Raw genomic sequence first — 16,378 nt, 5'->3', positions numbered from 1 at the left:
TGCATTTTTTGTATGCAAAAGTCCACTCAAAATTAAAATATTTCTTTACATCTAAAGTTTGAAAGCTTAGAATCGCTGTTATTTAAATTTAAAATGTCTTTTCTAAGGTTAATTTTTTATGGATGTATGGTTGGCTATTTAAAAATGTGCCACCCTTAAATTTTATTGCTCGAATTCAAAGAGGGAGCAAGAATATTCTCATTTCTTTGAAAGACAAGATTAAATTAAATTTAAAAAAAAAGAAATATAAAATATTTTGATGTATTAACTTGTTCATTTTCCTCTTTAGAAAATATAAACATTTAAAGACTTGAGGTCTCGTGTTCATTAATCAAGATAATTAGTGAAAATAAAGAATTATAAAGATGTATAAATATAAAAAATAGTTTTTAATCCACGAGGTTTGTTAAAAAAAGACTTAAAAATTCTGCAAGCTACGTACATTTTGTCTGAAGTACTCTTACATTCTTAACACAAAAATTAGTAGAACTCTTTAATATCTCTTTAGAATATTATAACAATATTCTTGTTGTCTTTCAGAAGCATATTAAACAATAAATAATGATAGAGTATTTACAAAAAAAAAAAAGGTTTTCTTGTAAACGATGCCCAATTTTAATACTCCCTCCATCCCGAAAAAAGGACAGATAATCCTACCCGGCTTATGTAGGTGAGATTCTTAACGTGAGCTAACTCGGAGTGCATGCAAATTCGATTTGGAACTGAAGTTGGGAGACGCCATTCAGTTATCTTGAATCAAATTCGTGAAATTATACAAATTTTGTATTTAAACCAAAATATCAAGGATTTGGATGGAGTGACAGAAAAGTGTTATATGGGTGAAATGTAGACCAGAATGTTCTCTATAATTTTGCCGTAGAACTTGAACTCATCGATTACTCAGAAGCCAAGATAAGCGAGGTTTTTTGTTTCTTAACTCGTTTTTTCATCCAGAGTTCCCCAAGTAGTCATTTGTTGAACTTCAACTATATCAAAGAATTGTTGTATTTTGTGGGACTTTCCATTTAAACCCCTATTTTAAGTGTCTCGGTGGAGTAGAGGCAGTCAAATTGGCATCTGAGGGATTTCAAAGCGTTATTATGGGAAAAATCAATTTTTTCACACTTAAACGGCAAAATCGGAGTGATAGCGTAGTCTGAGTGGAAAATGATGTATGGACGAAATGTAGAGACAAATGTGCTCTACAATTATGTTGAAGTAATCATCAAAATCGGTTTAGCGACAGTCGAGATAATTGAGGTTATGTGATATTGAAATTGGGTTTTCGACTATGGCGCCCCTGGTGTTGGTCCCACGAAGTTCAAATATTCTAGAAAGTTGTAGCATTTGGTGAGATCTTTCGTTTAAGCCCTCATTCATTAAAATCGGTCACATAGAACCGGAGATATGATTTTTTGAATTTTGTGAACTTTGACCCCTCATATCTCCGGTTCTATTGAAACCACAGCGCGCATACGCACCATTTTGGAAACGTCCTAGACTGGACTACAACATACAAAAATTTCATTAACTTGCACAATGCCGTTTCTGAGAAAAGTGACTTTGAATTTCGATGAATTTTGACGCTATCACAGCGCCACCTGTGGTGACTTTTTGAACTTCCATCTGAAAGTGCTCATTGAGACGAAACCAAAAAGATAAAATATAGGTCGCTATGTTAATTAGAACCGGAGATAGAGGCCGGTCAATATTCGAACTTTGACCCCTTATAGCTCGGGTCAGGGGTTTTAGATCGACTTAAGGTTTTTTTTGTTTGATAGGTATAATCAACGGCTACAACATACTAAAATTTCAGCCCGATTGCATAAGGAATTTTTGAGTTATTTAACTTTTAAGATTTAAAAATTTTCTTTTTAATAATAGCGCCCCTAGCGGTGGTTTTATGAACTTGAGATGTTAGAAGAGGAAGTGGCATTTCACGAGAGCTTTCCAAAAAGCCCTCATTTTTTAAATTCTGACAATTAGAACCGGAGTTATGGCCATTTTAAGAAATTTTTTTTGGACCCTTATAGCTCGGGTCAGGGGGTCGGGGGACCTTAAGTTTGGTATTGATGGAAAGCTCTAAGGCCCAGCTATAACATACTAAAATTTGAGCCCGCTCGATGCCATAGGGGCGGAGCTATTGAGAAAACAAAAAAAAGGTGGGTCTTCAAAATGACGGATGGAGGGGTGGGGGGTGGGGGGTCAATGCACCATGTTGCAATTTTCATACGATATTTGACCTTTGCCGAAAACCGCAAGTCGATATCTTTTTTAGTTTAGGAGCTATTAAGCTCCAAAGAGCGGCCGGACGGCCGGCCGGGAACATAACTTAGCCATCCATATATTCGTGATCAGGAAGTGGCGAAACACATTTTGGCCAAGTTTGAGCGCGATCGGAGGACATGAAATTTTGTTAGGATTATAGTAGGTGAGATTGTTAAGAATCTCACCTAATACTAATTTTGCTAATACATTTTATATGAAAGAATGTACGACATTTTTGGGACAGAGGGAGTATTAATTTTTTCATGCAAATATAATTTATAAATAAAGTATAGATAAAATTCAATCACTAATACTCAAATTTGCAATTAATTGAAAATTGTGATTTTCCGATAAATAATACAAATGAAATTAGAAAAATTATTTCTACCTTGAGAGTTTTTTAATCCCAATAATATGGTTTTAGTGTGGTGGTTCGTAATTAAAACACTTGTTTCCGATGGGAATGCCAAATGGTAACTGAACTTTATTCGTCTCCGTCAATACAATTTTTGCCAAATCAATTATTGCTTAATACATACTTTTTGGATTAAGGGTTTCGCACATCACACCCTCGTCCTTTAGAATGAATTTACAATTTTGTCAAATTTGATTTAATAATTTTGAATTACAAATTTTCATAGTTAAATTTTGAATTTGGATATTTTTATGTTTTTTTTTTATTTTCTCATTTTTTATTTGATTTGTTTGTTAGTAATTTATTTAATTATAATATAAGAATGAATGAATTAATGAGTGAATTACTTTATTCTTAAGTTAATCCCATATACTTATATTTCGAGTTTTCGTTATTATAATGTTTTGTTTTACAAAGATTTCTTATATAATTTTATCCTATTATTATGTATTGTCTCTATCTTATCAGTGTTTACATGTCTTAAAGTACTATTAACATTCTCTTTTCTTAATACTATAAATGGTCCATAATATGGTGGGTCTCTTTTTGAATTGGTGTCATTTCTTACAACTACTAAATCATTAATTTCATGCACATGAGGTGCTGTGATTTGTCGTTCTTTGCGTTTCTCTTTTTCCTTTCTCAAAAGAATTTGAGCATTTCCATGAGCTGTTTTTAATCTGAATTTTAGTTCACTTGCATAGTCATCTATATTGTAAATCGGTACAATTGTAGGCTCAAAGTTGTATTTATAAGGTAATTTGCCAAATACCAATTCATAGGGTGTATAATTGGTATCGATATTTGGTGTCATATTGTACGAAAACGTAAAATACGGCAACCAAAGATCCCATTCAGTTCCTTGACAAAAAGAAAAAAGATAAGCGTTAAGAACTCTATGGCTTCTCTCCACCACCCCTAAGGTCTGATGGTGATAGGGCGTTGAATTGACATAGTTGATATTTAAGATTTTACAAATGTTATTGAAAATAGAATTAATAAATTCTTTTCCCATGTCTGTCTTTAACGTTTTAAAATTTCCCATTTTCAATATAAAATTTTCTACTAATGCACGCGCTACAACATCTGCTTGTTTATTAGGCAATGGGATTTTATCAAGAAATTTGGTCAACTCGCATTGAAGAGTTAAAGCAAATTTATTGTTTTTATTTGTTACATTTAATGGACCAACCAAATCTGCTTGAATAATCTCAAAGCTAGTAGATGGAGTATCAGTGATAGTCATGGGATCTATCGTATATCTTACAGTTTTATTCACGATACATTCGAAACAGTTTTTGACATGTTCTTTAACCATCTGAGACATTTTTCTCCAAACGCAGTAATTTCTTATTTTCTTTTCAGTTTTTATAATTTCAAAATGACCTCCCGATGGATTATCATGGAATTCTGTAATAATTCTTTTCATTTCTTCTTTATTGTATACTTTCTTTGGCGGCGTATATATTTTTACTTTCAAAATTGATGCATCATTATTGTTTCTGTGTACCATTTCATAATATTTTTTGAATTCTACCACTCGAAAGTAGTTGAATATTTGATCTTTTATGGATAGCGCTACCGTATTATTTCCGCCTTTTTCTTTATTAATCTCGTAAAGAATTACTTTTATTATACTTTTCAGATCATGCCTCAGGGTATATAAACTGCAACAGACGTGCAATATTTTGATGCCATTAGAAATATTACTTCTCGATACTTTAATAAAATTGTTTATTCTTTTATCATCGATTTCAAATTGTAATCTTGTTAATCCTTTAATGTCGGTCATTGAAGTACCTTCCCAAATACACGGTTGATCAGGTCGCGTATCTGATGTTTCAACAATTTCATTAGTAGATACGGCTATATTTTGATTTTGTTCACGTGCCATAGACCTAGTAACGACATTTACTGTATTTTCTGGAATTAACGATTTTAAGTAATCTGAATCGATAACCATTCTGCTTAAAGCATCAGCTGAATTTTGAGTACCAGGACGGTAAATAATTTCGAAATCGTAATCTAATAATTCCAAGCGTATGTTAGTTAGTTTAGCTGAGGGGTTTCGATGAGAGAAGAGACCAATCAATGGACGATGGTCGGTAACGACAATAAACTTTCTTCCATACAAATATGGCATAAAATATGTAATCGCCCAGTACACTGCAAGAAGCTCTTTATAAATTATTGGTTTATTAAGGTCATGCTTGCTAAGGCTCTTGCTAGCATACGCTACTGGCCAGTCTTTGCCGACTTCTCCTTGTGACAAGACAGCACCCAATGCAAAATTAGAGCTGTCAGTAGTTAAAATAAACGGTTTATTGGGATCAGGGAAACATAAGATTTTCGCGCTCATGAGTTGACGTTTTAAATTTTGAAAAGAAGCTTCACAAGATGAAGTCCAAATAAAATCTACGCCTTTCTTTGTAAGAGTATTAAGAGGGACACAAATATAGGCAAAATGGGGTATGAATCGTCTATAATAATTACTAAAAGCGACGAAACGCTTTACTTCATCTTTAGTTTTTGGACGGGGATAAAGTTTTATAGCTTCATATTTTTTGGGATCAGGAGCAATTCCTGAATCTGAAATTTTGTGCCCTAAGTAAGTGACTTCATTATTGAAAAACAAGCACTTTTTTGGATTCAATTTAAGATTGTAATGTCTCAAGCGCTGGAAAACTTTAATTAAATTTGCGTTATGATGCTTTATACTGCAACCGTAAACAATTATGTCATCGATGTACAGGAACGCGTTATCAGGAGAAAGTCCGCTCATCGCTATTGAAATCATACGTTGGAAACTATTAGCAGAGATTTTTAATCCAAATGGAAGTTACGAAATTGGTAATGTCCTCCATTTGCAGAAAATGCCGTTATGGGACGAGAAGATTCATTAATTTCAGTTTGATGAAAAGAATTTGCTAGATCGAGGGTTGTAAAAAATTTTGCTCTCCCTAAACCATCAAGAATTTCGTCAATGCGTGGGAGCGGGAATTTGTCACCGATAATGTTCTTAGTAAATGAGCGATATTCAAGAACAAGTCGCCATTTTTTAGAATTATCAGTACTCTTTTTGGGCACTAATAATAATGGCGAATTATACGATGAAACTGAAGGTTCAATTAGCTTGTCATCTAATAGTTTTTGAACTTGTTTATATAATTCTGGGATTAAAAATTGAGGGGTTCTATAGTTTTTGATATAAACTGGTGTAGGATTTGCCAATGCGATATTTTGTTTGTAGAAATTATCACATGACAGTTGATCTGATTCAAGGTGGAAAATATCATTAAATTCTTTCACAATATTTATTAAAGAATCTTTGGCAAATTCAGGGACGTTTCCAAAATTTATCTCTTTCAATAATTTTGAAATTCTGTTTTGAGGGTTTTGAGTATAAAAATTTGTAGGGTTCGAATTAGTTAGTTAATTTTGAAATTCAATAACATTATAGTCTGACAAACGATCAATTTTGGGTTGAAATTTTTTTATTTTAACATCATTATCCGTGGTGTTTATTATTCTCACGTAAGCGTTTTGATTTATTAGAGAATTAGCACAGAAATCTCCTTCTTGAATTTCCTGTGATAAAATTATTGAATCTTCTATGGGTTTTACTTAATCCGTCTCACAACTTCACATCTCGACGGAATTATGAATTCATCATCATTGACATAATCGAATAGAGGTAAAGAAATATTTGTTCCTTGGATATTGATAAGAAACTTCCAATTGTTATAGTCGAGAATGCAATTAAATTTTGACAAAAAGTCTCTTCCTAAAAGAACGCCTATAGCCAAAGGAAAATTGTCGTCCACTACTTGAAAATCATGTGTTAGAGAAATTCCGTAGCCGAAACTTAAGTTTGATTGAATTTTTCCTAAAGATTTATATCGATTTTCAGCTACGCCGGAAATAAAACAAAATTTTGAATAATCTACTTGTAAATTTGTAACTAGAGAGGATTTACATAAAGATATGTCAGCTCCCGAATCTACTAAAATACCAGTAGGGACATTGCTGAAATTAATTTTAATAAAAGTTCCATGGGCAACATAATTCTTTATTAGCGTCCATTATGGACCTTTTAGAAAATACATTAGTTCTTACATTGTTAACATCGGTATTTTTGTTTGAATTCTGGACCTCATTAACTTCAAGTTACCATTGACCTTCCCTTTCTTATTTCCTTATAGCAATGCCTGACCAGTTGGTTCTCATTCTTGTATAGCAGTGCTTTTTAAATACTAGATTCTTACATTCATGTCATCTTCAAAGATTTTAAAATTGCCCATACACCCTAGAAATAATTTTCCAAGTTTTTGACTTATTGCACAACCCTGCCAGTCGCCAAGTTTCTGTAAATATCAGTATCTCTTTGTACATCATATTCATTGTAACATTTTGCGCTTTCTATTAAATCCTTCCTTACTTCACTCAAAAACTTCTCTTGTATGCTCTTGCTACTTTATTACTGACTTTAATTGCAGAAAAATATTGACTCCACCAGTTGCACTTAATTTCAAAAAATTCCGTCTTAAACTTCTAGCCCTGAAAAAATCTTTACGTGATACTTTAATTTTCCTTTTTTCCGAAATTTTTGGCTAACCATTATTGAGCGTCCATTTCCTCCTGCGAAGTAAATCTTCTTAAAAAAGAACTCTTCACTATTCCATTCTCTTTTTCGCTCCAATCCCATCTTTCGCCATTGATAAAATTTTTTTGTACCCAATTTTTGCAACTTTTCCATCTTCCCGTTCTTTTCTTCCTCTGTCTCTTAACAGTTTTTGCACTTTCATTTCCGCGTCCGTGAGATCATCGTCTATATATATGCTATAGCCATTTAACCTCTTTCCTCGTAATTCACTTTTCTTCCTCATGACTTCTCTCTTATCTTCCAAACTCCTTAGTTTAACTATCCACCTTGTTTTCTCTCCACCTCTGTGCGTGGAAAAGTGGGATTTTTTAATTTTTAATTTTCAGTGGCAGAGTCTTTGATTTTTGTTACTTTTCGATAGCTTTTGGGTTTTTAATTTATTAGAGAACTCCAGGGGGTTTGAGGGCAATTGGGGTATGATTTTCAGGTGTAGTTTTATTATAAATCAACTCGGTTATAATAAGGATTGAAAGAGAGTTTTTCCTGATGGAATAAATATAAATTTTCTAATATAAAACAAATTCTAAAAAACTATGGCTACAGGCACTTACAGTCTCCTTTAAGACCTTGAACTTTTCCTACACCTAATTCCTTCCCTTTCCTCTCTTTCTTCTGGATTCCTATAAAAATTTAATCTCTTACATTTCATTTAATTTCTCTCTATAAAATAACTTACTTCTTTTGTATTTTTTATCCCTTTTTCACTAATTTACTTCTTCACTCTTCTCACGCATCTAATTCTGAGCTTAATGAGCTTCTTTTGAGCTTTTTCCCCTTTTCTATGTCCATTATTGCAGCTGCAATAATGAACATAGAATCTATGAATATTAATTCTATCTTACTTGACAAGTGCCTTTGTTTACTAATTCAAATTTGATAAATTCACTGAACATCTCTCCCCCCCGTAGTGGCTCCCAATCTCCTTGGGTGCACTACTCCTTTTTCTGTAGAACACAAATCTTGTGAGCTGGTCGACGGTAAATACCCTTGGTCGTCTCCACATCCACAACTCTGACTGTGCCATCTCTTCCCGGGAAAGTTTGTACAATTTTCCCCAATGGCCAGGTGTTCCTCTTTTCGTTGCTGTCTGCGACGATTACGATGTCTCCCTCTTGTAGATTGGGGCTTCGTCGATTCCACTTGTGTCTCTGCGCAAGTGTTGGAAGATACTCCTTTAGCCATCGCCTCCAAAACTCATCCGCAAGCTTCTGAGCAGCTTGCCATCCTTGAAGTAAGTCATCATCTGTGTATGTACCCCACGGCTGTGAAGCACTTGACCGTCCAAGGAGAAAGTGGTTGGGTGTTATGGCTTCTGGATCATCCTTGTCCACAGAAACATTGGTGAGTGGACGACTATTGACAACGTTCTCAGCTTCGATGAGCAATGTCAGCAACATCTCTTCGGTTGGATATTTCTCCTTCAGTGTCACCATGAGGGCTGTTTTCACGGAACGGATAAGACGTTCCCATCCACCTCCCATGTGTGGACTTGACGGAGGATTGAAGCGCCAATCTACGCCCTTCACGGCAAGAACTTGTTGAATCTCATCCGTGGATATATTTTCCAGAATCGCACGCCGGATCTCTTTGTAGGCTCCTCGTAGGTTTGTCCCGTTATCGCTGTAGAAAGCGACAGGTTGTCCCCTTCGACCCATGAAGCGCCGGATGGCCAACACAGCGCTCTTCGTGCTCAGACTTTCGGCTAATTCTAAATGAATGGCACGAGTTGTTAAGCAAATAAACAAGACTCCATACCTCTTTTCATGGCGGCGTCCAATTTTGATTTCCATTGGTCCAAAATAGTCTATACCGCAGTGACTGAACGGTGCACCTCCGTACTGATACCTCGCTTCTGGAATTTGTCCCATCAGCGGCTCTCTGGGCGATGCTTTTCTCACTTTGCACTCTTGGCACTCTCGGATTGTCCTCTGAGCGGCTGATCTCACCCCAAGGATCCAGTATTTCTGACGAACTTCATTGATGAGTCGCACTTTTCCTTGGTGGAGCCCGTGCTTGTGATAATCCATCAATATTAACTTGGCAAGCGGATGGTGGGAATCTAATATTATGGGACATCTCGTGTCTTGAGAAAGACAAGAGGCTCCTTGGAGACGTCCACCAACTCGCATTATTCCGAATTCATCAATTTGGGGAGTTAAACTTCTCAATCGGCTTGTTTTTGACACTTCACTATTTTTGGTTAAGTCCGTGAGTTCTTTCCCGAATGAGAATCTTTGCGCGTTTTTTATCAGAAACACTTCAACGTCTCTAAGCTCTCTCACAGTGAGGTTAGGAGAAAAAGCTTGTTTGTTTTTAGCTTGACAATTCTGAGTGAAACGAAAAATCCACGCAGTTACACATTTTAATCTTGTCCACGAACTATAATCTCTGGGATTTGGAAATTCTTGGTAATTTTCGTACGCGTGATAACACACTTCTTCAATCTCACAGTCGAGCTCATCTCGCTGTGGATTATTGTCTTTCGGCCAAAAGCACTTGTCTTGTTTAAGAAAACTTGGACCATTAAACCATCGAGAGTTCGGATTCATATCACACTTCCCTGACGACCGAGTGGCTTCATCTGCTACATTTTGGGCAGTTGGAATCCAATTCCACTCACGCGAATCAGTTAGTTCACGAATCTCTCCGACGCGCCAGGCAACGAATTGAGTGAAACGTTTATCACTTGATTTAATCCACGAGATCACCGTTTTTGAGTCACACCAAAAGAATTTCTCACTGATTTTAATATCAAGAGTCTTTGTCACGACATCTGTGAGGCGGCTGGCCATGAGAGCACCTTGCAGCTCTAATCTCGGAATGGATATGGGCTTCAAAGGGGCAACCCGATTCTTTGCACACACAAAAGTCACATCGATACCATTTGGGTACTCAACTCGCAAATACGTCACTGCTGCAAAGGCTTCTTGGCTTGCATCACAGAATGTATGCAATTGAATTGAGATTGCTTCTGGAATGAAAACTGAGAAACATCTGGGAATTTTAACTTCACTTATCTGAGGCAGGAAGTTGATCCAATCTAGCCATTGCGCGTGAAGATTTTCTTTGATTTCGTCGTCCCAGGAAATCTCTTGCTTCCAGACTTCTTGCATCATGATTTTGGAGCGCACCATGTACGTCCCAAGAAACCCCAGTGGATCGAATACCGACATGATGACTCTCAGCATTTCCCTCTTGGTCGGCATCTGTCTGCCCTGAAGAATTTCTGGTGAGACTTTGTGTAATTTCACTTGAAAGACGAAGTTGTCGTTCTTGCAGTCCCAGTGTAGTCCCAGAACTCTTTCTGATGAACCGTTGAGATCCATATTTTTGTTTTCTGCTTCCTCAGGTGATAATTCCCGGATAAACTTCGAAGAATTTGACACCCAATTGCGAATCTCAAAACCACCCTGTTTGTGAATAAATGCCACTTCTTTGGCACGTTGGATTGCCTCTGCCTCTGTATCACAGCTATCCACATAATCATCCACGTAGTGACGTTCAATGATTGCATTCGATGCTGCTGGATATCTCTCGGCGAATTCCTTGGCATTTCTATCCTTCACATATGCTGCCAGTGATGGTGAACACACTGCTCCGAAGGTCATTACCACCAGTTTGAATTCACGTATTTCTTCTTTTGGAGTATTTCTCCAGAGGATACGTTGATGATTGTTATCTTCTGTTCTGATATTCACCTGGTGAAACATTTCTTTGATATCTCCAGTGAATCCAACACGACGTTGTCTGAATTTTATCAAAATCTCTGAGAGGGATGTCATCATATCTGGCCCAGTCATGAGCAAATCGTTGAGGCTGACTCCATGTGCTTTTGCTGCTGCATCGAAAACCAATCTTACTTTCCCTGGTTTATTCGGATTAATCACAGGAAAGTGTGGTAAGTACCAGCACTGATTCATGGGAAGGCTCTCATCATTTGCGTCCAGTTCTTTCAGATATCCCTTCTCCAAATAACCATCGATATTGGCTTGATAACGCTGGGCAAGTTCAGGATCTTTCTCCAGACGCTTCTCAAGGGAAAGTAGTCTCTTAAGCGCCATCTCTCTAGAGTTTATGGCTTCATGACTATCTTTTCTCCAAAGCAAGCCTGTTTCCCATCTTTCTGGGACTCTTTTTGTTGTCTTCTCCATCATTTGGAGAGATTTTTCATCCTCACGTGAACCGAGGGACGAGCTTTTAATTTTTACTCCAAAGCCTTCAGTCGAGAAAGATTTCTTCACAAGTTCGTGAAGTTCATCGACCTCAGTGACATGGAAGCTAAAGTTTTCTGGATTTCCTCTCTCTAACGGTACTTGGCCGTAGAGGCACCATCCTAACTTTGTTTTCACCATGAAAGGTGCATTGTAAGGTCCGCTTGTGAAGTGTCTTCCTGTAATGAGTGAAGCATTATCGGCACCTATCAATATTTTGGGATGTGCATAACCTCGAGAGGTTATCTTTGATGGATCGATGTGTGGCCATTTTCTGGACAACTCGTCTACATCTACTGATTGAATGGGTAAGGCCAAACTTGGTACAGTCCTCACATGCTTCAGATGAAACTCCTTTGCACCATTGTAGTCGCCTTTGATCTTCACAGCTACTGCGCGGGAATTTTCATGGTTCTGAGTTACATTCCCGGTCCAGCGCACGGACAGTGATTTAACATTTCCTTCCAGTCCCAAAGTTTCTGCGACTTCTTCATCAATCATAGTCACTGTAGAACCGTCATCAAGGAAAGCATAAGTCTCCATCGAGCCTTTTGGTCCCGTGAGAATAATTGGAAGGATCTTCAAAAGAACTGTGTGAGAGGTTATGTTTGTGGCTACATGTCCAACATTCTCTGTCTGAGTAGCGGAAGTTGCTGCTGCGGCTACTGTTCTAGCTGGAGTTTCTTGCTCTTGTCTTGGATGTAAGAGCTTATGATGTTGTACAGAGCATCCATCCACTCCACAAACCATCTTCCGGAAGCAAGTACTACTCTCATGATTATCTCTGAGGCAGTGTATGCAGAGCTTTTTTGATTTTGCCAATTCAATACGTTTCTGTGGCGTCATGGCAAAGAATTTTCTGCAGTTTGGAGTTCTGTGGGAACTTAATTCGCAAACTCGGCAAGTATTCTGTTTGTTCTTTGCATCTTTGTCTTCAGTGACAGTCATAACCCTATTTTTCTGAGTATTTGTGGGCTGTGTATTGGGTATGGTAGTGTAACTTAGAATTTCACCGGCCTTTCTAGTCCAATCGGCAAAATCTTGTAGATTGACCATCCCTTTCTTTGCAGCCACAACTTCTCCCCATGACATCTTCACAAAAGAGGGTATTTTCTGGACAAACTCCTCAAGTAACATGGGATTATTCAAGTGGTTAAAACAGTTCATGTGCTTTATTGAACAAACAAAGTTCCGTATCGCTGCTCCAAACTCAATAAATTGCTCAGCATTTTTGGGAGCAGTCATGCCTCGAACTTGATTCAAAATTGATCTTATGACGAGCTCTGGGCGTCCGTAAAGGAGCTCCAATTCTCTGATGACATCATCTACGCCTGTAGGTGTAAGTAGAAGAGCTTTCACCGAGTCTCTCGCCTTCCCCTTGAGAGCTTTTTGGAGTCTGTGCATGTTTTCATAATCAGTGTATGAACAGCGTTTGCTTGACTCACGGAATTGGGTGATGAAAGTCAGCCAATCTTCAGCTTTACCATCAAATTGTGGTAGATCTTGTTTAATGGCTTGCCTCACCACAAACTTTTCCATCCATCTGTCGGGAACGGGATCCTCTTTGGACTTCTTTTCATCTGCATGGGATTGAGTCTCAGTGACCCACTTCTTTGTTCTGTCCATGCTTGCTATGTCAGAAGCATCCTCTCTTACACTTCGGCTTGGATTGCTTCGAAGTTCCTTGAGTTCATCATTGAGCTCATTCACACGTTTGATTTTTTCTTTTTCCAATGTGAGAAGCTGAAGCTTTAGCTGCAGTTCTTCCTTTGCAAGCTCATGGTCTTGCTCGACCCGCTTAATTTCTTCCTGAATTGACTGTTCGTCAATCAGAGATTTATTTGTACTGGTGTTTGACCCTCCCAGGACTTTTATGGTGGCGTTCGATGACTCTTCACCATTTGTGGATATCTCTGGTTGAGGCATAGAAGATGAAGCAATCAAATTTGGTTCCTCTTGTTGGGATGCTGTTTCATCTTCTTCAAACCCAAATCTTGCCGGAGGTTTCCCGGCGTTAGATCTCTTGGGGCGCGGACTTTTACTCATTGGTTTGGATTTCTGATCCGCTGCCGAAGGACCACGCTAATGTGCGTGGAAAAGTGGGATTTTTTAATTTTTAATTTTCAGTGGCAGAGTCTTTGATTTTTGTTACTTTTCGATAGCTTTTGGGTTTTTAATTTATTAGAGAACTCCAGGGGGTTTGAGGGCAATTGGGGTATGATTTTCAGGTGTAGTTTTATTATAAATCAACTCGGTTATAATAAGGATTGAAAGAGAGTTTTTCCTGATGGAATAAATATAAATTTTCTAATATAAAACAAATTCTAAAAAACTATGGCTACAGGCACTTACAGTCTCCTTTAAGACCTTGAACTTTTCCTACACCTAATTCCTTCCCTTTCCTCTCTTTCTTCTGGATTCCTATAAAAATTTAATCTCTTACATTTCATTTAATTTCTCTCTATAAAATAACTTACTTCTTTTGTATTTTTTATCCCTTTTTCACTAATTTACTTCTTCACTCTTCTCACGCATCTAATTCTGAGCTTAATGAGCTTCTTTTGAGCTTTTTCCCCTTTTCTATGTCCATTATTGCAGCTGCAATAATGAACATAGAATCTATGAATATTAATTCTATCTTACTTGACAAGTGCCTTTGTTTACTAATTCAAATTTGATAAATTCACTGAACAACCTCCACTAAACGCGTCCTCTATTTCAGTTTTCACTCCAAGATATTCCTTCAGAAATTTTCTGATCTTTACCCTTACTGACCTATCACCTACCAATTTTACGTTAGTCAATATGAAATTTTTCTTTCTTTCGCGTCTTTCAAGTTCTTCCACTCTAGCTTTTAATAACATTGATTCTTCTTTCCACCAATTTGCATCCCTTTTCCTCTCGTCGTGAGCCTTTTTAATTTCTTTTTTCACATCTTTAAATTCTTCTATCATTGATAAGTAATCCATTCTAATTTGTTTCAGTTCACTTGTAAGTTTTTCTAAAGCCTCTAGTACCGTATCCAGAGGGAACTCCTTTGATTTACCAGTCGAGAAAGCTTTCTTAGGCATCTTTGAACTCTCTTCTGTTTCGTTTAGTTTGTACTCAGTCAGCGTAATTCCCCCTCTTATAAAATCCCTCGCTTTCCTTTTTTCTACTACTCTCTTTACCGAATTTTCTCTGAGTTGTTCTAGACTCGCTACTTTCTTCATCGACATATATTAACCCCTTTCGAAAAATTGAACTTCTTAATTAGTACTCTTAACTTAAGAGGTTTACTTGTCGCAGGCCCCAACCTCTTATGCGGTCTTTTAAAGATGTTCACTCAAAGATTCACTCCAAGATGGCTCTAGATACAAACTAAGAGTTTCCGTGATGATCTAATGTCAAAGGCCGAGTCTCCTCCAAAATACAGCGCCCCAAAGTCGATCACTCACATATCTTGAACCTCCAATGTTATCCTCTTGATCCTCCTGGTCCACTCGTCAACAAGCCATAAGCGACTTATCAGCAATGTACCTTTTTTTTACACGGAAGTCACAGGTTGAAAAATTCCAATGCCACGTACCTCAATATTAGATGGGCTGCCAGATTTTTCCTGCTTTTAAGACCTTCAGGTACCACAGAAATAGAAACCAACACTATGTTGAGATGCCCGTGGTCTCTGTTTGTCTCTTGGATCACTGAAAATGGGTCTCGGTCCAGAGAAATACAAAAATTTAGTCAAAATAAACACCACCGCCAAAAATCCTAATACCTCCCATGGGCAACATTTATTGCAAATATTCTTGATGATTCGGAATTACTTAGTGGTACATTGGGTTGTTTGAAATTTGAGCTTGTGTATGGTGTCCGTTCTGTTGGGTTAGAGTGGGCCCATGCCCCGCAATTGGGGGCAAGTCCCCGTTTCCCGAGGTAAAATAGTAAATGTTACCTCTATTGGAGTTTCTAAAACCATAACCACGATTAGATCTTTCTCTAAAGCTGTCTATACATTAGGAAAAATATGGATGAGTGGCTCTTCAATAATACTGTTGATAAAAAGCTTCAATTATTGAAGAGAATTATTGAAGAAAATGCCTCCACACAGGAGCTAATACGTTTCAATATTGACACTTCGTGTCATCTCTCAAGTTTTCTTGCGGCTTGAGATTATTTTTCGTGAAAATTTATTATTTGGCTGCTGGAAAAGCGTGGAAAGTGTTTATTGAAGTTCATTAGGTTAGTTTTTAGTGAATCTTAGTGGAAAATTTACCAAAAGTGCGAAGGAGAAGTGTTTTCTAGAGATGTTTTTTGTAGTGGGATTCAACCAAGTTATACTAGAAGTTTTCACTCTTTTTTTATAATTATTGGTAGTAATCCCTCCTGTGCATCACTGAAGAGTTATTTAATACCATATTCCAATTTCCAGAATGATCCGACACATATCCGGATGACAATAAAGGTTTTTCAGAACTTCGAGACATTGAAACATAACCTCAAACTTTGTTCAAAATAGTTTTCTGAAAAGTGTACAGCAGCAGAAGAATACTGTAATCCAGAAGAGTGAAAAGCATCAGTGCGATGTGTCGTTCTAGAGCAGTGATACAGCAGTTTCAATCGCTGACTGAAGGATTTGCTAGCTATGCTCAGTTTCCTCGATGGAGGTATTGTGGTGCTGAAAACCGAAGAGGGTAACAATCTGACAGCAGTTGCCGGACGGGTGGATACTGCGAGTCCAGTGTCGGCTGAGAAGTTAGCCCACATCGCCCTGATGATGAAAAAACCGCGAAGTTGTTCCCTAATAAGGCAGCTGTCAGACAGGTGGATGCTGTGAGTCCA

The 16,378-nt window shown here is 37.4% G+C and overlaps 1 protein-coding gene across 1 annotated transcript; it reads right to left on the bottom strand.

Moving 5' to 3' along the window:
- Positions 1-8,278: 8,278 nt before the first annotated feature.
- LOC129809187 (uncharacterized) lies at positions 8,279-13,603 on the bottom strand. The gene is made up of 2 exons (XM_055859003.1): positions 9,796-13,603; positions 8,279-9,405 (listed from the first exon to the last, which is right to left on the bottom strand). The coding sequence occupies exons 1-2, from the start codon at positions 13,601-13,603 to the stop codon at positions 8,279-8,281; spliced, it is 4,935 nt and encodes a 1,644-aa protein (XP_055714978.1).
- Positions 13,604-16,378: the final 2,775 nt, after the last annotated feature.

Source organism: Phlebotomus papatasi, unplaced genomic scaffold (assembly GCF_024763615.1).
Source record: "Phlebotomus papatasi isolate M1 unplaced genomic scaffold, Ppap_2.1 HiC_scaffold_410, whole genome shotgun sequence".
NCBI lineage: Eukaryota > Metazoa > Arthropoda > Insecta > Diptera > Psychodidae > Phlebotomus > Phlebotomus papatasi.
This window is presented reverse-complemented; position numbering and strand designations above follow the sequence as displayed.

Coding starts and splice junctions, on each gene's coding strand:
- LOC129809187 (XM_055859003.1), bottom strand. CDS start 13,603: ATGAGTAAAAGTCCGCGCCCCAAGAGATCTAACGCCGGGAAACCTCCG. Junction 9,406..9,795: donor ACAGCGAGATGAGCTCGACT/GTGAGATTGAAG, acceptor CCATAATATTAG/ATTCCCACCATCCGCTTGCC.